The sequence below is a fragment of the Natator depressus genome, chromosome 6, assembly GCF_965152275.1.
Source record: "Natator depressus isolate rNatDep1 chromosome 6, rNatDep2.hap1, whole genome shotgun sequence".
Taxonomy (NCBI): Eukaryota; Metazoa; Chordata; order Testudines; family Cheloniidae; genus Natator; species Natator depressus.
In genome coordinates, this window is record NC_134239.1 from 98,211,205 (window position 1) to 98,233,741 (window position 22,537).

Below are 22,537 nucleotides of genomic sequence, written 5' to 3' on the forward strand. Positions count from 1 at the left end.
TATCCCCATTCCGCACAAGGGAGACAGGCTCAGCCGTCGTGGCTGGTACACTGATCACATTGGGGCAGGCTAGCCCCAGGCTGGCAGGCTCTGAGGACAGAGAGCTCACCATGCCTGGGAGAGACAGCACCACTGGCAGCCACAGGCACAGTCATGTTCCCCAGGGCCCTACATAGCTCCATCGTCAGTCACAGCCAGCAGCTCAGGTCCTTCCGTAGTCTCTTTTAATAACAGTCCTAGGTGAATCTGCCTCACCAGCCTACTCCTCACCCCCATCTCCAGAATCTGACTCCGCTTGCTTGACGAAGAAGTGCTCTCCAGAGTCCAGGACCCACTTCTGTCCAAGTACAGAAACTGAGGTCACAGTGGAGGGCTGCTCTGGGGATGCTATACCCTGAACAACAGAAGACCATCTAGGGCAAGGGGGAATGCAGATCCCAGTGGTGCAGGGATAGGCTCTGTCTCCTGCTGGGCCAGTGATGTCCCAGCCCCCTCTCTTCTATCCCAATTTCCTGTATTTGTGCTAGGGCTCCCAGAGTCAGCAGGCAAGAACCTCTGAGGTGGGCCAGCTTACCACACATTTCATAGTGTCTGTGGTGGCAATCCTTCACATCAATACAGTGCTTTAGAGCCAGGTTCAAGGGCTGCTCAGGACTATTTAAAACCACATAAACCTGGAGTCAGAATGGCATGACGTGCCTCCCATCTGGACTTTTATTGCCCAGCAGGATCAACCTAGCAGCAGAAATTACCTTCCTATAGTGGGAAAGAGCAAACACCAGGGTGGCATTGTAAATGAAGGAGGAGGACACTGGAAAAAATGACTTCAGTGGCAGTAGTAATCAAAGGGAAACTACAACAAGACTCCTTGACCCAGAGCCCCTCCTGAACCAAGCAATTTGCAAACTGGTCCTATACTAGGAAAAAATGATAGATCTCTTCATTAGAGAAGCAGATTATATATTCATACAGTCAATAACCTCGCCTATGCTCAGGAACATGTCTTTCATAGAGCAGGAAACAGCAGGAGCACACCAGACCTCATGTCTACAGGTCAGAGTGATGAACCCATCTGAAGTAGATCTCATGGTGAATCCCCCTCGCTCCCCAGGAAAAGAGGGAGGGGAAATAATGTGATAGGCTGCATGAGCCACACACTGGTGAACTAAGGGTTAATGAGCAGCTCTGGGCCCAGAAGGCCCCACCCAGCCTCATCTGCTGGGCGTGCTCACAGTGGAGGCTGAACTCAAAAGGGAACATCTCAGCTCAGTCTAGAATGATGGACAGGGCAAGGGATCAGTTATGTACTACAAGATCCTATAGAGAAGCCTATATATCCTATATAGAGATCCTATAGAGAAGCCATAGGCCCTTCACCCACAGAGACCAGGAATGATGGGCCGCAACTGATAGAGGAAAACCCTCTGGAGTGAGATCAGAGAGAACTCCGGGGTAAATCCAGATCCAGGCCAGAGATGGAACTGAAGCCAAGGTAGGAAGTGGCCCAGGGAGCAGGCCTAAGGCCCCTGGCTGCACAGTTGACTACTACTCACAGGACCCTAGGTTGGAACCTGGTGGAGCAGGGAGGGACTGGATTCCCCTACCCCCAGCCATTGACTCTCACCACTGGGCAAGATGGCTGCTGACTCCTGCCACAAGGTGGTGTTGCCAGGTTTGGACTCCAACTACCTGACATCCTAAAACAAGGAAACTTACAAGTAAAACAATCAAAGTAAACAACTAAGAGAGAAACAGCTATTGCAACAACCTCATGCTCAGAACCTCCCACAATCCCCAGCGTGTGAGAGTCTGACTTTTTCTCTCAAACACTGTATCCTGGCAGTTAGGGCATTAGGCTGGGATATGAGAGCCCCAGGTTCCAGAGCCTGCTTTACCTGACTGAGAGTGATCTGAGCTGAAGAACTCTGCTCTGAATCAGGCAGAGCAGGGACTTACATTTGACAAGGCTTTGTTCCAATGTAGAATGAAACCAAATTTTGAGACCTCCCTCAAAGTTGCTGTGAAATGGAATTGTGTAGTTGTAGTCACGTCGGTCACAGGAGACTAGAGAGACCAGGTAGGTGAGATAATAACTTCTATTGCACCAACTTCTGCTGGTGCGAGAGACAAGTTTTCAGGATCCAAAGCGTGTCTCTCTCACCCATAGCAGTTGGTCCAATAAAAGATATTACCTCACCCACCTTGTCTCTCTTGTTATCTTCCAGTCAGTTCTAATATTGAGAACTAGGTTGTTTTACCAACTCTTTCTCCTATATACTTGCCTTGTGACCTTAGACAAATCACTTAAGACCAACTTTTCAAAAGTGGCCTCTAATTTTAGGTATATCAAATTTGGGGCGGGGGGGGGGAGGAATTCCACAGCTTTGGATGCCGGGAATCTGTTTTAGAGAGGTGCTGAGAATCTATAGCTCCCATTGACTTCAACTGAAGTTGTGGATGCCCAGCATTTCTGAAAGCCAGGCCCATGGTATCTAATGTTGGGCACTCAGAGATTGCGGCACTCAAAGAGAGACAGTTTTGAAACTGTGGGCTTCTAGCTCTCTGAACCCCAGGTTCCCATATAATAGGGAGGCTAGAGTTTACAGCCTGCAGCTAGTCATTAAGGCCCCACTCCACCCTTGGGACTGAGCTGTAAACAGGAACAGGAAGCAGAATGAGAGAGAAGTAGAAGGCTGGTAAGTTATAGATCTAGTAGGGACATTTGCTCCTCGAAGCACTTGGAGACAAGCCTAATGTGATGAAGAGACTTGGGTGCAGAATGTGAGTTTGGAAGCCCTGAACCTGGGGCCTAATGAAACAATTGAAATGGTTCCTGTACTATGACTTGATGGTGCTAATGCTTCCTGGCCTGAAGTTTATTAAAGGGATATGGGATTTACTCAACTTGCTGGCGTCCCCTTGTCCTGGGCTGTTAACCTGAAACTTATTGCTGTTCCGCTAGAGAGTGTCACACTGGGCTGCAAGGGGTTGGTCAGGGACTGCCAGCACCATTACACTGTGGAGGGCACTGGAAAAAGGTGTAAGTGACGCAAACCAAGATCACCTCTATATTTACTTAAACTTGCTTAGTCTCACCTCCTAATTTGGCCCATAGCTTGGAAATACCATCTTAATATAAACTATAATAAAATCTTACCTCTGTATGACACCTTTCATCCCAAAGCATTTCACAGTCTGGTCACTAGACAGTATCACTAAAATGCAGCCATCAGCACCAGTGCTCAGGATTGGCGGGGCGGGGGGGTGGAGGGGGGAGAACAACACCCTTCCATGCTCTGCCCAGGAAACAAGCTTCACCCATGCGAATAGCCATAATGAGACTCCACTCACAGTAGATTTTTCAGATGTTCAAAACATGATCATGTGCTGCTTGGCTCCACTGGGCTCTTTGAGCTTGGTTCCCCCTTAGTGGGGTTCAAATATGTCCATTGGCTCTACTAGGTTTCATGGGCTTGGCTACTTCCTGACCTGAGGGGAGGTGGGTGCGACAAGTGGTGGTATCTACCAAATTCCACTCACTTGCGACACCAGAATTTACTCTCAGTAAATTGTGCAGATCTGTAACTCTCCATCTCCTTTCTTACAAGAGGAATGAAATAGCTAACAGTGTCAATGTTTAAATTATCATCACTGAAATGAATACGGCAATTTGCACCTCTCCAAGCTATTGTCCCAAGCTCTCTGCAGATTCTTCCTTCCTTTGGTTACATTCAGCTCACATTTTTTAGGTTTTCTTTATGGTTGTGAAGAAGCCTTACTTTTTCTCTTAAATGAATACTGAGATCCTGCAGAACAAGAGATTGGCTTCAGAGGAGTTTACACTAGCTGTTTCCAAGCCCTGCCAGCATAAGTATACCATGCAACAGTGGTAGAGAGAGGGAAAATACAGCCCAAGGACACCAGGTAAACCCCCTGCTTTTACGATAGATGCCATGGCTCTTTAGAGTCTTTAAGGTCTTGTTCCAAAGAACCCCATGCAGCAAACTGCATGGTACTCAATTTATCTTCCTCAAAAAGAAGAAGGGCTGAGTCAGTCCTGCTGGGATATGAACATGCGGAACCAGCAAGTCTAGGTATTCAAAACCTGATGTTTAAAAACACTAAACTGAGCCTCTGGTATAGTGTTGCTAATATAAGCCAAATTGCTTCTCAGTAGGATGTTTTTCAGGAGGATAATTCTTGTTACTTTTTTGTTGATTACATTGTCCATTGCCTTCAGCAAACACAAAACAACTTGCAGCTGGTCACCAATAGTCTAGTGGCTCTCAGGCAGACATAACCATGTAGGAATTGAAAGATCATTCACCCCGCATACATTTCAGGGCAGTATGAGGAATAAGCAGAAGACAATATCTACATATTTCTCTCCCAGGAGGAATATGAACATTGCCTAAGATGATATTTTGCTTCATTAAATTCAGACATTTTGTAACAGTCCCATAAAAATATTTACAATTATTTTTAAACTACAGCCTGCCTAGACAAAATGCTGTTGATTACAGGGAGACATTTACATCCCATTCCTTATCCTTTAGGCCTCTGCTTTCAGTCATGCACTGACATGGCATCAAAAATTCAATAATATATGAAATCTGGGGAACTAGTAGCCACCATACAGATACTGCAATGTTTCCAAATATGCATTAGCTTAGATGCTTATTTCTTACAGGTTTGTGCTCTGAGATCCTGAATATGGAGCATAGCTTAACTGAAAAGGTGCTTAGTTACTAGCACCAGTTCTGTCTCTGTACCTACCTTGTTTCTCAAAGTCTCCATGGACTCACTTCAGCCACTATCTATATTCTTCTTTCCACATCCTCTGCTACCTAACATCAGGTCCTGTCCCCTCACACCTTTTGGACAATGTTAGCAAAAGTCTCTTTCCTTTGTAGCTCTTACCACTTGGAGCAGTGTCTCTGTCTCTCTCCTCTTTAGGTCTACATCTCTTTTCAAATCTTCTCTTAAAACATAAGCAATATACCCAGACCAAAACTCCTCATCTAAACACGCCTAAACATTAAGAAAGTTTGAATCCCAATCCAAACTTTGAGGCTGGCCATTTTTTCTAGAAAGGGCTAAACCAAAACCAGAGATACAAAAAGCCCCAAACTGGTCAATATCTGATATGGATCTGAAATTTGAGGCTCAGAACTATCTCTATAAAATTAGCAAACAAAAACTATATTTATTAGTGCCAGTTACGCTTGTGGCAGGACACTCCCCATCCACCCAAAACCTCAAAGAAATGGAAATAAAGTAAGGGGAAAGATTTATGTATTCCTTTCCATCGTCATATGGCTACAAGGATGTCAGTAACACACCCCAACTCTCTAGAAGGCTTTCACTTCCATCTCCAACAGCTACCCAAAAGCAATAGGTACCCCAGCTTCATCAAACTTGCACTCTTATGCGAGACCTTGACAGTGACCTTGTATTCTTTGATATCCGTTATCGCAACAGATCAGCACATCTGACCAGCTTGCATTCCAGGCATTTGGGAAGTTTTTCTGCCTTAACACTGCTGAGGTTGCTGTCATGATGTTCATGAATAACTACATTAGTAAATTAATTTAACATCAGTTAAAAGCAGTGAGATTTGAACTAGGGCTATTGATTAATCGCAGTTAACTCAAGCAATTAACTAAAAAAATTAATCATGATTAAAAAAATTAATCACGATTAATCACAGTTTTAATTGCACTGTTAAACACTAGAATACCAATTGAAATTTATTAAATATTTTTGGATTGTTTTTCTACATTTTCAAATATATTGATTTCAGTTACAACACAGAACACAAAGTGTACAGTGCTCACTTTATATTATTATTTTTATTACAAATATTTGCACTGTAAAAATTATAAAAGAAATAGTATTTTTCAATTCACCTCATACAAGTACTGTAGGGCAATCTCTTTATTGTGAAAGTGCAACTTACAAATGTAGATTTTTTTTTGTTACATAACTGCTCTCAAAAACAAAACAATGTAAAACTTTAGCACCTATAAGCCCACTCAGTCCTACTTCTTGTTCAGCCAATTGCTAAGACAAACAAGTTTGTTTACATTTATGGGAGATAATGCTGCCCACTTCTTATTTACAATGTCACCAGAAAGTGATAACAGGCATTCGCATGGGACTTTTGTAGCCAGCATTGCAAGGTATTTACGTGCTAGATATGCTAAATATTTGTATGCCCCTTCATGCTTGGCCGCCATTCCAGAGGACATGCTTCCATGCTGATGACGCTCGTTTAATTTGTGAAGGAACTCCTTGGGGGAGAATTGTATGTCTCTGGCTCAGTTTTACCCACATTCTGCCATATATTTCATGTTATAGTAGTCTTGGATGATGACTCTGGACATATTCCTTTTAAGAACACTTTCACTGCAGATTTGACAAAACACAAAGATACCAATGTGCGATTTCTAAAGATAGATACAGCACTCGACCCAAGGTTTTAGCATCTGAAGTGCCTTCCAAAAATCTGAGAGGGACGAGGAGTGGAAGTCTTAAAAGAGCAACACTCCAACGCAGAAACTACAGAACCCAAACCACAAAAAAAGAAAATCAACCTTCTGCTGGTGGCATCTGACTCAGATGATGAAAATGAACATGTGTCCACACTGCTTTGGATTATCAAGCAGGACCCATTATTAGCATGGACGCATGTCCTCTGGAATGGTGGTTGAAGCATGAAGGGACATATGAATCTTTAGAGCACTTGGCATGTAAATATCTTGCGACACTGGCTACAACAGTGTGCTATGCGAATATCTGTTCTCACTTTCAGGTGATATTGTGAACAAGAAGCGGGCAGCATTATCTCCTGCAAATCTAAACAAACTTGTTCGTCTGAGTGATTGGCTGAGCAAGAAATAGAACTGAGTGGACTAGTAGGCTCTAAAGTTTTACATTGTTTTATTTTTGAGTGCAGTTATTTTTTTGTACCTAATTCTATATTTATAAGTTCAACTTTCAAGATAAAGAGATTGCACTACAATACTTGTAAGAGGTGAATTGAAAAATATTATTTCTTCTGTTTTTTTTACAATGCAAATATTTGTAATCAAAAATAAATATGAAGGGAGCACTGTGGACTTTGTATTCTGTGTTATAATTGAAATCAATATATTTGAAAATGTGGAAAACATCCAAAAATATTTCAATAAATGGTATTCTGTTATTGTGTAACCGTGCAATTAATCGCCACCACTTTCCTAACTTATGGAACTGTCTCCTAGGTACAGTAGCATTTATCAAGAGCTGATCTCACTTAGTTTGTTTTGCTTCCTGGAAGTGAGTGATGGCATTCGCACCACAGCAGATTTGTTGTCAAATTCAGCAGCTTGGCCTTGGCACACATTTTCCAGTGTGGATAACAGGTTATAACATGTGCGCTAGACAAATACTAGAAGTAAGGAGTAAAAAAGTAGACAAAGGCCAGGTCATAGACAAACATGTTAAATCTCTTGCAAAAGAGATACAAAGAACAATGAGACAATCCAGTGAAACAGTTGCCAAAAGTTGTGATTTTAAATCTCTTATTGTTCACTGTGTATCAATACATTTTTTTCATCAAACCACCATGAAAAATTCAAATACTACCCAATGTGTATAGTCTGTTTTGGTTTTTGCCATTTCATTGAGATTTTTACAAAATAAAGGTTTAATGGTCCTATTAAACTGAACTCTGTAATGTATCTCTCTCTTTCTCACTAACCCTCTTAATTTCTCTCTCTCAGTTATTGGTCTTACAATTCAGTACTTTATTCACATATAATGTTGTGAACCTCTATTTTCTGTCATTTACTTCAGGCAACTCTTTATTATTTAAAGCATTTGAGGGCACGGTTTGTAATCTGTGCAACTTTGATGGTATGCAAATTGCTTCCATTGAAGAAAATGGTAACACACCATTGATTTGATCAGGAGCGGGCCTGAGCCCTAAAGTCATATTGTCATGTATTTGCATATTTCTGCTTGAAGCTAGCACAGCTGGACACTTCATCAGTATAGTACATCCCACACACTGGCTAAAATAAACACACATAAACTTCCTCAGATTCACAGTGAATCAAGAGCTGCCTCTCTGCATGTGATTTCACATATCTTTCATCTTCAGCAGAGACCCAAAGGAGCTAACTTCAGCACTCAGGGATGGCACTGTGTGGATTTATAACATTGTCTGGGGCACTTTCAGTCCAAATGCCAATTAATGGATTACTCTCATTTACATGTGGCAAAAATAATGATAATATTCTTCATTTAACTGGAATCCCTGATTAACTCACTATATAATTATGGACAATCCAACTGTTCTCCATGTCTCCTAGGCTCACAGCCCCAGTGTCACTTTTGATTCCTATTTCCCCCTTTTCCCTAGTATCTAGTCTATGACTAAGTCCTATTTTTCCTTTTAACTACCATTAATCCTTTCCTCACTATCCCCATTGTGAAAATGGACCCTGACCAAGCCTTGGTCACCTCTCTACTTCATTACTGTCATCTTCTCCTCTCTGGTCAGCCCATTACTTCTTCCTCCAGCCCTATCCTAAAAGTTGCTCATACTGTTATCTTCCTCTCCTGCTGATCCAATCTCATCAGCCTCTCTTTCAACTCCTTTTTTGGCTTCCTGTCTGTTACCACATCACACTCAAGCTCCTCATCTGTAAGACCCTACGTAATCTTGCCTCCACATGTATCACTGCTATCACTTCCTCATTCTCCCTCATTTGCTTCCTAAATATCTTCTAATCCCATCACTTTACTGCTCCTTTCATCTTCTCTCCTCACTACTGCTTTTGCACCTTTGCTCACAAAGTCCTCTGTATTTGCAATAGCCTCCTCCCTGTGTAACTCTCTCCTCCTTCAGCTCCCTCCATAGAATGCACGTCTTCCAGGAATTCTGCAATCCACATTGATCAGGTATAATATAGTGTCGGGTTATCTGCTGTGATTACAATCACCACAAATAAACTGGGGGGGTGGGGGAAGGCAAATATTTGTAATGCAAATACTAAACTATATATGTGCCACTGCCCTCTTCTGGTTAGATCCAAAACTGTTCAATTTGGTGTCATGGGTTCAGTTCTGTGATGCTAACAGCAATTCTCCCTTAGCTCAGGCACTAGGATCATGAATTTCTAGAGCAGGCGGATCTGAGTCTGTGACTCTAAGCACTCCTGTGTTCACACACTATTGCAATATGCCTTGTGAGGTATAATTTAAAAACTAATAACTCACTGATCAATATTATTCTTGTGTGATGTATGTACATGTTACGTGGTAAGAGTTATGGATATATGCTGAAATTATCACTAACGAGTGTTTAAACCAGGTATGTTGGGGGGAGTTGGTAAACAGGTCTGCCCTAAACAAAGGAATGTGTATTTGATTCCCTGACCAGCTTGGTCTTCAGGCAAAGTCAATGAAGGTCCATTTTTTTACATGTTAGGTAAACAAAGCTATTAAGCTAACAAGTGGAGGAAGAAAAAGCACGGTGCTTCCTTCTCCACCAGACTCCATGTTGCCTTCCTCACAGCTTGGATAAACTTTACTTTGAGGGGTAACCCTCAAAAGAATCCATTGCAAGGTTTACTGGTCTATAAAGGGAGAGGGACTGAACCTCAAGTGATAAGCAATTGAATCAATGGTATACTATATTACTGTATCAGAAAAGTGTATTGAGTGAGGTCTTTTCTGGAAACTAATGACACATTGATAATTAATATCACTGTGAAATGTATGTATTAACAGTATATGAGGAAATATGAATACTTAATGATATTATGCTTTAAAGTTTGTTGCCAAACAGGAAGAAACAGGTTCCCTCCCAGACAGAGGAGAGAAGGCAGCTACTTACATGTTCCCTGTGTAAATTAAGCAGGGTGGAATCAAAACAATGGAGGCCTCATTTACATATAGGGGATGAGAAGCCCACAGGAAGGAGAAAAAACAGCTTGAGGTCATCGTGCCTCTCGAAACAAAGTCATTGAACTTTGGAAGATATAAGCAAAGACAGAAGCCATCTTTGGCATCTATCACTAGACAGACACAAGAGAACAGAGCTCTTGTGGGCTGAGAAAGATGGGTCCTTCAGACAAAGGGGTTGAAGTCTCTGGAAACTGAACATGGGTGAGAAACCATCTTGAACAAAGCCTGCACTTCGCTAGATTAACTTTTAGACCTATTAAATGTGTGTTTTCACTTTTTTCCTTTCACCTGGCGTCACATAACTTACATTCTATTGTGAATAAACTTTTTATTTTTACTATAAACCAGCTCAGTGCTGTGTTTAAATGGAAGGGTAAGTTAATAAATTGTGATGTGCTTTTATGTCTTCAGCAGAACAAACAAGCCAGTCCAGAGAAGGCTAGACATTGGAGAGCATTTGATTTGGTGGAAATTTGAGACTGTGAGTGTGTTGGGGTCACCTTGCTCGTTGTAACCAAGGCTGGTGGAAGCTGCTGTGGGGCTGCAGACAGGCTGCTGAACCAGGGCTGCCTAGCACACAGACACTTCAGGGTGTGACCTGTATGCTTGTAGGCTGGTTGTGAGTGTCCCAGCCTGGGTGCTCCAGCAGCAAAGTATTGTAAGGCACCCTGGGTTGCAGGGCAAGAAGGGACACAATCCCTTACTGGTCCGGATTGTACCCTGAACCCATAAGAGCTCTAGCCCTACTAGCACCATGATATTCGGAATGGCCAGGATATATAGCACAGTAACAATAGGGAAGCCATAAGCGGCCATGTGCTTATTATATCTAACTATCTGTCTAGAACTTCCTGCTCATTCAGATGCTGGATCTGCTGTTTGACTCTGAAGTTATAGTCAAAAATTGTTTCTTTCTCTCCTAATGCTTGTCACAGACAGTTAGTGTGCTGGCTTCTATTATGTCTTCAGAAGAAATGGCAAATATGATTATGGGGTACTGGACAGCCAAAAAGAAGCTCATGGAAAACCAAAAATATGTAAACCAAGGTAATGGGTTCACAGCTGTAGATTGAACACTGGCCATGTTTTGCACAAGCACAGATAAGTAAAACCACTCACAGCCAGATGTGCACACATATTCATCTGCAACAAGAAAGAACTCTATTTACAGCATAAATTGTAATGCCTTCTAAAGTTAATCCTCTTTCCCTTATTAATACAAGTAGTGCCACTGAATTTAATGAACTTGTTCACATGAGTAAGGCAAATAGGACTGTATCCATCATCAGCCTCCTCTTTTGAGACACTTTTTTCAAAGGGAAGAACCGAACCCCTGCATTCTTTACAGCTCCATTGTAAAAGTAGTTTGCTTAAAACTTCACCTTCTACCTTTGCCTCCAACACTGGTAGACCAGGTGCCAGCTCTTGTCAAGGCTGGAAACCAGACCATCTCACTTGTATGTTGGTATTGTTCAAGACAGGTGTTAGACTTGTAAGGATGTGTTTAGACTCTGTAAAATGCCTGTAAGTTGTTGCATGCATTAATCTTACTTGTAACCTCTGTAGTCCATGCTATAAGGTAATATGTAAGTTTTGCTTTACAACTGTAAAAATGTTTCCTGTGAACTTATGAACTTGGGCAGGAGGAGTGGTTCCCGTACCCATCAAGGAGGACTATTACAACTAAATGGGCCATTGTGAAACACTATGATACAAAGACTGGGCTAATGGCCTTCTCACACCCATGAAGGTGCAACGTGAAAAGAAGCTTGTCTCATCAACTTGAATTCTGGAAGAAGGAAATAAAGATAGCTGACATGAAAATTCTTTGTCTCTTTGCTGTTTGGGATCTCACAGGGCTGGAGCTAGGAAACAAAAGCAGAGATCCCTGGGGTCAACCCTGGACCATGTAAAAGACCTTTGGTGCTGAAAGATTACTACATCTCTGTCACCTTTTGGAATCATACACTGTAACTCATTTGTGTATATATGTTGCCTACTTTAACCTACAAAAAACTCTCATTTTTTCCTAGTTAATAAACCTTTGGTTATTATATTATAGGAATGGCTACCAGAGTTGTCTTTGGTGTAAGATCTAAGGTACAAATTGATCTGGAATAAGTGACTGGTCTCTTGTGACTGGGAGCAATCTGAATATTTTGTGATCTTTGATGTAAGTGACCATTTATCACTAATTCCAGCTTGCCTGGGTGGCAAGATAGACTGGAATGCCCCAGGCGACTGTCTGTAACTCCACAGTAAGACTGATATAGTGCTTCATGAGTTCACATTTGTTACTAGGTCGGTGAAATCTAGGTATAGACCATACCACCAGTTTGGATTTTCTGCCCTGCTTTTTGACAGTCTGCCCTGAAGTTGGCACTCACGATTGTGAGCCACTCCAGACAGCATGACAGCCTCTTTAAAATTAACCGTCAGAAAAAAGCAGCAATCACAGCACTTTGTACCTTACACCAGAGTCCACATTAGTTTAACTAACACAAACAATACAGGAGGTTACTTCCAAAATCATACAGCAAGGAATAACCCAGTCCTCCCATCTACATTAAGAAAACCAACAAAAAAAGTGTGACTCCAAACATGTGTGAACAGAACTGGCTTCCTGTAGTTGTAAAATACTGAGATAACCCCACTGCTGAAATGCTGTGATCTCAAATCTCCAGTGTGCAAGGAATGAGGATGTTTAGCTGTTTCCTAATTGTTTTCGCATTTGAACATAATACTGCTGCTTTTCACTTAGACAGTTCCTTTCAGCTGTGGACCTCAAATTGCTTTAGAAAGGTTAATTATATTTCACAACACCCCTGTCCAACAGGTATTAGAAGTGCCACTTTTACAGATGAGGAGTTAAAAAACAGAGGCACTGAGAGATTGAGGCCTGGATCCACAAAGGGACTTAGGTGTCGCAACACCACGGTGTGTCATGGTCCCTAACCTTTTGGTGCCTAGAAAGTCACAGGATCAACAATGTGATCCACAAAGCCTAAGTGAGGTGCCTTTGTTCTCTACACAATGCATGGGGAGAGGACACAACCCACAAAAAACATCACTGCCTAAGCTAGTCAATAGCAGATGCTAAACCCCATCCTTCTCCTGGAGATAGAAGCCTAAGTCCAGGCTGCAAGAAGGTGCCTATCTCTGCTTAGCCATCTACAAATGGGAACCTGGTGCCTTAGTTCAGGTGGCTTAGGTGTCTGTCTTGCTCCACACAAAACCCCTGGAGGAGGAGGTACCCACCTTATAACTTTTAGCCCAGTGGCTAGAGCATTCACCTGGGATATAGTAGACCCAGGTTCAATAATGATAGAGCAATTGGAGTAAAGAGACTTGAGCCAGGGGCTCCCTCCTCCCTGGTGGGTGCCCCAACCCTATACTTCAGTCATTTTCTCTCTTGCCCAATGGTCCAGTCCCTCTGCTCCAATCACTTTCATTATGTAATACAAAGTGGAACGGCTCTAACAGGAGAGACAGAGATCCCCACATCCGAATATCCCATAGCTCAGTGGTTAGAGAACATACCTGAAAGGATTTGAACAGGGGTCCCCCACCTTTCTCCCCATCTGGCAGGGGAGCAATTGTATGTGGGTCTTCCACATCCCAGTGGAGTGTTCTCACCACTGGGCTAAAAGTTATAAATGGGCACCACTTCCTCCTCAAGCCAGATTTTGAATGAGACCTGATCCAGCAGGCAGCCCCTGAACACACCTACCTGATTAGACCCCACACACTATTTAGGTGGAGGAATGCCTATCTTCACCCGGTTGATTAATCGCTCTGAGACTTAGGTAGGAGATAGGTGTCTGGCCGCCTAGAGTGAGGCAATAGTGCGCATGCCCAGAGGCAGGAACTTAGGCACCCAGGGAACCTTTACCCTGAAAACTTAGGTGCCAAGTGAGTTGAGGTGCCTACAAGGTCCAGCTGGAGTTTTATGGACACAGTGGAGCCAAAAGTGGAACGTAGATGCCTGAATACCTCTGTGGATCTGGGCCTATGTGACTTACTGGAAGTCCCGCAGTAAGTCACTGGCAGAATCAAGGAGTCCTTGCTCCCAGTCACTGCTCTAATCTCTACAGAACTCTCTCAGCTTCTTGATTTATTACTGAGTTGTAGTCTCCCAAATACATGAACTACTCTTACACAAAAATTGCCTTTGTGAGAGAACCCAAGAAGTTACACTATAGCTTCAGTGGATCCAGAGTGTCAAAAAGTTGCTTTGGAACTGCACATATAACCTGAGTTTCAAAGGGCTTTTACAATCCCAGTCATTTGAATGTATATTATAGTTTTACTATATTTCATTTGTGCAAAGGAAGCTGGGCACTCTTATGACTGCACTATGTGCTACCAGCTCCAACGTGAAGATTGAGCTTGGCCTTCTGACTACAAGGAGCATCACAAAGGAAACACATTCTTCCCCTGGAGGGGACAGAGCACCTTGCATCACTCTGCAGGGCATCAGCAATTCAGGGATGTGTGTGGTGGGTTTTGGAAGGAGTCATATTCAGCCCCCTTCAGTCTGAAGAACATTCCCCTTAGAAGGTGAGGAAAAGGAGGGATCCTCTGTGCTCAGAGGAAAATTACTTTGGAGCATTAAAATCAATACCTGAAAGGGGCACTGTCAAGTCAAATTTGGTGCCAGTTTTAGATTTGGTTAACAAAACTATCTTTTACCAGACCTAAAATCAATACAAATGTTCCTATGGAAATATTTTTTCAGTTATTCCAATAGAAACTGTTGTTTTAAACAGACCAAATATTACCTTTCAGTGTCTGTTAATTATTAATAATAATAATTTTGTCATGGTAGTACCCAATGGGATCAGAGACCTGTTGTGTTGCTCTTTATAAACATGTATAACAGTCCCTTGTTTAAATTGGAGTTTACAATCTAATTTAAACAAGGTGCAACAAGTACATGTAACAAACAGGAGGAATGGGGGAGGGAGGATGAGAATCACAATTATAAGGATAAGTATCTTCAAAAGCTAGCTAGACGTACAACTTGATGGTCTAAGACATTTACATGTGTGTGGTGTGAGACCAATCACCTGACTTGCCACTGACTTCAGTGAGCATTGGATCAGGCCCTTGATTGCCCAAAATGAGAGCAGCATGTGGTAAACAAACAAGCAACTATCAGTAATAGGTAACAGATGCTTTACAAATCCAACATAAGGGATTTTTTAAAAAATATGTGTCGCCAAAGAGTGAGAAGAGCCAAGTTCCTGCTGAAGTCAGTGGCCAAATTCTCACTCACATTAAGGGCCAGATCCTGCAGTGCCTGCCTGTTTTTATTCATTCTTCGCATGATTTATGTTTCCTAATTTTATAGTAAGAACATCCATACTGGGTCAGACCAATGGTCCATCTAGCCCAGTATCCTGTCTTCTGCCAGTGGCCAGATGCTTCAGAGAAAATGAACAGAACAGGGCAATTATCGGGTGAGCCATCCCCTGTTGTCCAATCCCAGCATCTGGTAGTCCAAGATTTAAGGAAACCCAGGGCATGGGGTTGGGTCCCTGGCCATCTTTGTTAATCACCATTGAGGGATCTATCCTCCGTGAATTTATCTGATTCTTTTTGGAACCCTGTCATACTTTTGGCCTCCACAACATCCCCTCACAAGAAGTTCCACAGGTTTATTGTGCATTGTGTGAAGAAGTACTTCCTTTTGTTTGTTTTAAACCTGCTGCCTATTAATACAACAGTATTATTATATTTAGTGTTGTATTATCTATCTATTTTCTAATGGTTCCTAACATTCTGTTAGCTTTTTTGACTGCTGCTGCATGTTGAGCAGATGTTTTCAGTGCACTATCCACAATGACTTCAAGATCTTTCTTGAGTGGTAACAGCTAATTTAAACCCCATCATTTTGTAAGCATAGTTGGGATTATGTTTTCCAGTGTGCATTACTTTGCATTTATCAACATTGAATTTCATTGGCCATTTTGTTGCCTAGTCACCCAGTTCTGAGAGATCCTTTTGTAGCTCTTCGCAGAGTGCCTGAGACTTAACTACCTTGAGTAGTTTTGTATCATCTGCCAAGTTTGCCACCTCAGTATTTACCCCTTTTTCCAGATGATTTATGAATATGTTGAACAGCACTGGTCCCAGTACAGACCCCTGGAGGACTCCACTATTTACTTCTCCCCATTGTAAATGCTAATAATTTATTCCTACCCTTTGCTTCCTATCTTTTAACCAGTTACTGATCCATGAGAAGACCTTCCCTCTTATTTCATGACTGCTTGCTTTGCTTAAGAGCATTTGGCGAAGGACCTGTCAAAGGCTTTCTGAAAGTCCAAGTACACTATATTCACTGGATCACCCTTGTCCACGTTTGTTGACCCCCTCAAAGAATTCTAAGATTTCCCTTTACAAAAGCCATGTTGACTCTTCCCCAGCAAATAGTGTTCATGTAGGTATCTGATATGTTCATTAATGTGAATTTTAAGGCTCACTAAAAGGGCCAGCCTATTTAAATCCTGGAATGGTGGACGGAGTTCCTCAAAGCAATAAAAGGGCCATTCCCAGAACTTAAGTGATTACAGGGGCCAAAGTGTGAAAAGCCAGGCAGAGGCGTGAAGGTCACAGGGTCAGAATGAGGGATCCAGAGGGGGAGAGGAGCACCAGAACAACAGCTTATACTCTGTTTATCCACGGAACAGGTGCAGCCTGGGCAGTGACAGCACAAATATCCCTCACCATACTACCATTATGTGACAACCCTCCCCTGGAGGTATCACCTGGAGGAGCAAATGTCTGATTTAGTTTCCATGATCCATTCCTTCCTTGGCGTTACGGCTGGAAACTGAATAGCCGCCCATTTGCTGTCTGCTAAACACCTGCTTTCTCTTCTGTCAATTTCCACCTGTATACACTGTATACCCTTTCAGAAAGTCTTTTCATGGTACATTGGTTTGTGGCCGGGGGTGTTTGTTGTGTGGATTGAGAACACCAATTTCATATAAGCCCCCAAAAGAGCCATTAGATGGTAATTTATTTACCTATCTAAATATTTACAGTGCAACCAGTGCTGTGGTATCTGAGCACTAATTCATTTAAGTGATTAATATCTTGACGTGGATTCAAACTAGCATCCTCACCGGTCCCCTGATTCATGCAGTCCTCCATTACAAGATCTTTGGCCTTTGGAAGATATATGTCATTTCTGGAAAACATCATCTGGGATCATTTGTTACAAAATTATCTTGGGAATAACTGTATGTTTCTAAATATAATGCTCATCACTTGCATTACAGCATGTTACATCTTCCAATTGCTGGCTTGCTAGCAAAGAAACATAAATGGGTGTATTTCAGATATTATAAATCTATAAAGGTACTTATGTGCCTAACTGCCACTTTTGGCACCTAAATTCAACATTAGGTACCACTGAGATCCTCAGAATCCCTTCTTAGCTGCCACCTAATGCTGTGGGTGCCTAAATTCCCACGGTGCGTCAGTTTCTGTAGGTAGGCATGTGTGAAACTGCTTAAATCCTGATGCTGCCAAGCTGCTTGGCGCCTGGTCTCACAACTAAACCCTGGTGGAAATCTCAGTCTAGACATTCCCCCCCCCCACACACTCCACCCGCTGACCACATCTGGGGGGCCCAATCCGGTAGGTGTTCTCTGAGCATGCCAACTGCGTCAGGCCTCACACAAAAGATGACAGTGGGCAAACAAATCAGGAATAATAGCCTAGAGGTCATGTACTCACCGGGGATGTGGGAGATCTATTTCACGTCCGTCTGTCCCCCCGGCCTGATTGGAGCAGAGTCTTGAACCCGGTGTCCCCATCTCTAATGTGATTGCCCAGCCCCCTCACTATTAAGTATTCTGAGGTGGGTCTCTCAGTCTCTCCTATTGAAATGGTTCCACTTCAGATTACTAATTAAATATTCATTGAGCTAGCAAGAGATTGGGCACTCACCTGGAATGTGGGAGACTCAAGTTCCAGCCCCTGCTCCAAATGAAGCTGAGCAGGGATTTGAAAGCAAAGCTGTCATATCCCAGGTGAACTACCTGGCCACTGGGCTGTTGGCTGTAATGGGTGCTCAGTCTCTGATTTCTAATGAGAAAGGACAGACCTGGCTTTGGCACTTAACTCCAGGACAGGGTTCAAAGCTGTGAATGCTGAGTGGAGATAGGTGCCTAAACTACTCTCCTCGCCATCTCCTATTGGCTAACTTAGGCTCCTGGCTTTGGGAAATCCCATTCTCAACATCTAACCTGCTTCATGCATCATACGGGAGCCTGGGCACCCAGCTCAAGGCTGAGGATTTCACTGAGCAGCGGGCACCTACAAGTTAGGTGTTGTGATGCCTACATCACTTTGTGGATCTAGCCCCAAGTGAGTACAATATTCTGGTTAAATTCATGCTAGACAAAACTGCGGTCCCTATGGGTTATGTGCCTGACAACCAGAACAAGATATATTGAACTGACATGCATTTAAATGCAGCTAGATATATGAAGCTATGTACTGATTGAACACCAATCACCTGTTTTAATAGTTAAGATCTCTTAATCCCTTTCACAGCCTTCTTACTGACAGATTTTCACATGTGGATCTTTAAAGTATGTCCACACTACATCTGGGAATGTGCTTCCCAATGTGAGTAGACAGACGTGCTAGCTCTGATGGAGCTAGAGTGATATAAATAGCATTGTGGCTGTGGGGACATCTCAAGCTAGCCACCTGAGTATGTACCCGTAGTTAGCCAGAATTACTGCCCATGCTGCCACAGCCATACTGCTATTTTTAGTGCCTTAGCTCCAGCGAAGTCATGTCTGTCTACCCAAGCTGGGAAGCACATACCCTAAAAAGTGCTATCTTTAACTCCACAAACATTATGGTATTCAAAGACTTGCCATCCTTTTGCATACATATGGATGAAGATGACCAAATGGACAGCATCTATCTGTGACTGGGTGGGTGTGGTGATATCTTTTATTGGGCCAACTTCTGTTGGTGTGAGAGACAAGCTTTTGAGTTCACACAAAGCTCTTCTTCAGGTCTGGGAAAGGTACTCAGTATCACAGCTAAATACAAGTTCAAACAGATAATCTAGTCTCGTAGTTTAGCACATCTGTTTGATCTTGTATTTAGCGGTGACACTCTGAGTACCTTTCCCAGACCCGAAGAACTCTGTGTGGCTCAAAAGCGTGTCTCTCTCTGACCAACAGAAGCTGGTCCAATAAAAGATATCACCTCCCCCACCTTGTCTCTGTAATATCCTGGGACCGACACAGCTACGACAACACTGCATACAGCATCTGTGACTGTAAGTCTAATTAATTGTTAGGGCACCTAGAGCTTTTGTACGGGCAGTTTTTATTTTATCTTCTTTACAAAATTGAACCCTATGGACTCAGACCTGCGTCCCTTATTCACATGATTAGTTCTTCGATGGGACTATTCAACAGAGTGCATGTTATGGGAGTACTCATGTAAAGGTTACAGGATTGGACCCAAGATGTTTTTCCCTACTAATTTTATCCTTCACAGGGCTAACATTTATCTGTTTCCTGTGGTTGTCATAAAACTGTAAATTAACATGCCTCTTTTTGCTTACTTCCTTGTTATACATCAGCATCCTTGATGCCTGACTGATGTCTGTACAGTTGTGGGAAATAATAGGCCCAGTCCTGCAGTCCTTACTAGGGTTCAGCTCAGGAGGGAAGAAACACACCATCTGTGCTGGCTGGTTTTCACTGGGGTTTGAATGCACGTGGTGAGTTGTGACCAAACACTTGTTGGAGGGACCCACACCCCCATTGCTGACTGCCAGATAATGGAGCTGTATACAGGGTGCCGTCATAATAGCACCATTCCACAATTCCATGTGTGATTTTTTGTTGATTTTTTTTTCAAATTTTCGGTGCAATTTCCAGTAAGATAAAATTCAAAAAAAGAGACAGCAGCAAATAAACAATAAGCAAAGATGCTGTTACACTCATTCTACAAGTGCTTACACTGCTGAATTCTGCTTTTCAGAACACCTGATGCCTTATAAACACGGACTATTATTGAGATAAAATATTTTAAGAGATACTGATGCTCACATTCCTGTTGTGAACCACAGGGTGGGTTTTTATGTGTCTATTTCAGCTTTCACCATATTAAGCAGGTAGCAGTGCTTAAACTAAAGCTTAATGTTCTGTTATTCAGACACTACCTCACTTTTCAGCCTGAGGATATTGATCTCATTTTGGACGGTCTGAACTAGGAGAAATGTTTTAAATGTCCCATTTTGTAGCTAAACAGGGTGAGGTAGCAGAGAATCAAAACCAGACCCGCAGAAGGAAGACCAATAATCCAAGTCTATGCCATCCTTTCTTTCATAGTTCCTCTGGGCGCTATTAAACAGCTGCTGACTGCAAACCTGGACATATGGCTTCAACTTGTTCAGATCCTCTACTGATCGTTTATAGAGAGATTGCACGTCAGTATGCTAATCATCAGGACCCTTTCAGTTACTTAGCCAATAGATCGTAACTAACCGCCTCGGGCGCTGCAAGTATTTAAAAAGAAACACACACGCACACACACACAACTTGGATCGTTTTACAGCAAACCACCGCACTGGCGTAGACATATTCCCCTCCACCCACCACACCAACACGCTGAAAAACTAAGTGTAGAGTTAATCAATCTACCAGCTTCTGCTGATCGATTGTTAATAGGATGGAGTCAGGCGTAGAAAGGTCCCTTTGGGCTCCATTATTTAACATGCCTTTCCTGCTGCCCACTCTGTAGGACATATTGCAGTAGCCTTTTACCCCCAGCTGCCTGCCAAGAGACATTTACCGCTGAGGACACCAGAGCCAGTCACCTCTGTGTCCACCCCTACACCACCCATGTGCAATGACCACCAGAAACAACAAAGGAACCAGGCATAAAATAAAACAAACAATGCACCAATGCGGTGAACCCAGCCATCCCAGACAAGTTTGCAATGGAAATACTAAAATACTGAGGGGAGGGAGAGAGGCGGGAGAGGTCAAATCGGGAAGAAACGGTTTGTCTCGCCTCTCCTTCCCCCAGATCCTAGTAACATTTCCGAGCTTCAAGCCACCGGTAAGACTAAATGAGACAGACTGAGCCGTGCACATGGGGAGCAGGCTGTAAAGAAGCATCTACTCCAATTCCGAGCCAAACACTTTCCTCCCATCGCCACGCAGGAGGAATCATAATACCAGCATGAATAATAAAGTCAGGAATACCAACCTTGAGGATCCCAGTTCACCTGTTTCCTTGGAGTCTCGATTGGAAATTTCATCGCTTCCTTTTGCACAGGGAGGGAAAGGAATTAAATAAATTTCCCAACCTTCCTGGCTCGGTGCTGCAGCCAAACAAATTAATTTCAAATGATGGGCAGTCTGCGCCGTTTGACTGAGGGAAGCCGGTGGTTGCCAAGCAAAGAAACATACAAATACAAGAGGGAAGGTGGAAAGAGGGAATGGAGGCTTTAGGATTGGAGAGTAAAGCGGGGGAGGGGAGCACCCAGCCTGGGGAGGGGGGAGTAAAGTGAGAGAGGGTCTGACTGAAAGAGGAAACACAGGGGCTGCACTGAGATGGGGCGTCAGAGGCGAGGTGTTGTTCGCTCCCGCGCGGGCTCTGTCAGCAGCGGGCTCGCCCAGTCCAGTTGCGGCTGTTCCGGCAGTGGTGGTGGGCTGCCCACTGCAGCATTACACGTTTGACGGGTGCACACGTGAGTGTATCACAGGCTAGCGAGACGCAGACCTGAGGGTGCCAAGGAAAAACAGCCAGCCTTGTTCCCTCCTAGCTACTGCGGCTGGCGAGAAGGAAGCACACACACACACACACCTACACACACACACCCCGCCCCCACTCCCTCCAACCTCAGCACCGCCAAGAACCAGCCCAGCTCTGCGCCAGGCACGAGCAGCAAACAGAGCAGGCATCCGGCTGAGGCTGGACGCCGCGGCGGCGTGGCCCGTGGGAGGGTGGGGGAGACCATCCCCTGTCAACGCCGCCAGCCGCGGCTCGCCCTGTGGCCAAGGCGAGGCAGCCAGGAGGAGGAGGAGGAGGCGGCGAGCTCCACGGCTTTGGTGGGAAGCCCGGGGAGCCCCTTCTCTGCCCCAGCGCGGGGCAGCGGCTCGGTGAGTGCGAACAGGAGCCAGCAAGGCAAAGAGAAACCGACTCCCTTTGTGAGGAGAGCCCAGGAGCGCCGGTCGCCGGGGCTGCGGGGAGGGCTCTCGGCGACTACTCACTGGATTCTTTCCCTGGAGGAGGCGGCGGCTGCCGTGTGTTGTTCGCTGGAGTTGGCAGCCGGAGACACGCTTGACTAGCTACTCGCAGCAGCAGCACATGGCAGGGGCGAGGGCAGCGCTGGGAGTCCTTGCAGCAAACGGGTGGGATGCTTGATCGTGCATCCTCCAGCCCTGTGTGCTAGGTGGGAGCCGCACAGCCGGGGCAACCAGACAGGGCACACTCCATCCAGGAGCCTTCCCCTCTCCGTCCGCCCCCCTTTTAAGATACCTACAAAGCGCTGGCACCGGACAAATCCGAGCCAGGCGGTGGGGTT

The 22,537-nt window shown here is 43.9% G+C and overlaps 1 protein-coding gene across 1 annotated transcript in view; it reads right to left on the reverse strand.

Moving 5' to 3' along the window:
- KCNK10 (potassium two pore domain channel subfamily K member 10) overlaps positions 1-21,798 on the reverse strand; it is a 101,585-nt gene extending 79,787 nt beyond the window's left edge. The window contains exon 1 of the mRNA XM_074956078.1: positions 21,217-21,798. Coding sequence (XP_074812179.1) covers positions 21,217-21,268 — 52 coding nt within the window. The 5' untranslated portion in view covers positions 21,269-21,798. The remainder of the gene's footprint in view (positions 1-21,216) is intronic.
- Between the last annotated feature and the right edge of the window lie 739 nt (positions 21,799-22,537).